The sequence below is a fragment of the Nestor notabilis genome, unplaced genomic scaffold, assembly GCF_000696875.1.
Source record: "Nestor notabilis isolate BGI_N333 unplaced genomic scaffold, ASM69687v1 scaffold24682, whole genome shotgun sequence".
In the NCBI taxonomy this organism is placed as follows: domain Eukaryota; kingdom Metazoa; phylum Chordata; class Aves; order Psittaciformes; family Psittacidae; genus Nestor; species Nestor notabilis.
In genome coordinates, this window is record NW_009919060.1 from 1 (window position 1) to 951 (window position 951).

Consider the following 951-nt stretch of genomic DNA (forward strand, 5'->3'; position numbering starts at 1 on the left):
CGGACACCATCCCGGTTCCAGGCCACCGCCCCCCCCCGGTCCCAAGCGCTGCCGGGTGGGATGCTGAGCCAGCCCGTCCCGTTATCCCCCCTGGAGCGGTCCCTTTCCCCTAGCTCCAGACAGATGATTCCCACGGGCTCCGCAGCAGGAGTCAGGAAAGCTCCCGGGCTCTGTCCGGTGCTGGGGATCAGGGAGCCGAGCAGCGCCAGAGGGATTTGATTCTCGGTGCCATCTCAAGGCCCATTGCATAACGGGGAGGGGGGTTAGGGAGGGGATAGGGCACCCCCATGGTGGGCATAGATGGGGTCCAGCTGGAGCCCACCATGCATCTGTCCCTGCAGGCCAGAAGGACAACCGTCCCCCGGACAGGTTCCAGCTCACCTTCCCGCTGCGCACCAACTACATGTACGCCAAGGTGAAGAAGAGCCTGCCCGAGATGTACGCCTTCAGCGTCTGCATGTGGATGAAGTCCAACGCCTCCCCTGGCATGGGCACCCCGTTCTCCTACGCCGTGCCCGGGCAGGCAAACGAGCTGGTGCTCATTGAGTGGGGCAACAACCCCATGGAGATCCTCATCAACGACAAGGTACAGCCCTGGGGAGGGCGCTGGGTAGGGGGGGACCGGAGAGGGGGCAGCATGGGGGGGACCCCCATGCACATCACCCTGACTCACTGCCCGTAGGTGGCCAAACTGCCCTTTGTCATCAACGATGGCAAGTGGCACCACATCTGCGTCACCTGGACCACGCGGGACGGCGTGTGGGAAGCCTACCAGGATGGCACACAGACCGGCAGCGGCGAGAACCTGGCACCCTACCACCCCATCAAACCCCAGGGGGTCCTGGTGCTGGGCCAGGAGCAGGTAAGGGGCTGGGAGGGGTGTCCCTGCTCTGCTGGGTGCACCCAAGGGGATGTCCCCAGTGACGGTGGCTCCTCGCAGGACACGCTGGG

General features: G+C 65.2%; 1 protein-coding gene across 1 annotated transcript; it reads left to right on the forward strand.

The window, feature by feature from the left end:
• Nucleotides 1-341: 341 nt before the first annotated feature.
• On the forward strand, nt 342-862 carry LOC104399872 (neuronal pentraxin-1; the record flags this gene model as incomplete). Its single annotated transcript, XM_010010065.1, has 2 exons — nt 342-586; nt 683-862. Coding segments are annotated over 2 exons (425 nt in total), but the record flags the coding sequence as incomplete, so codon positions are not given.
• Nucleotides 863-951: the final 89 nt, after the last annotated feature.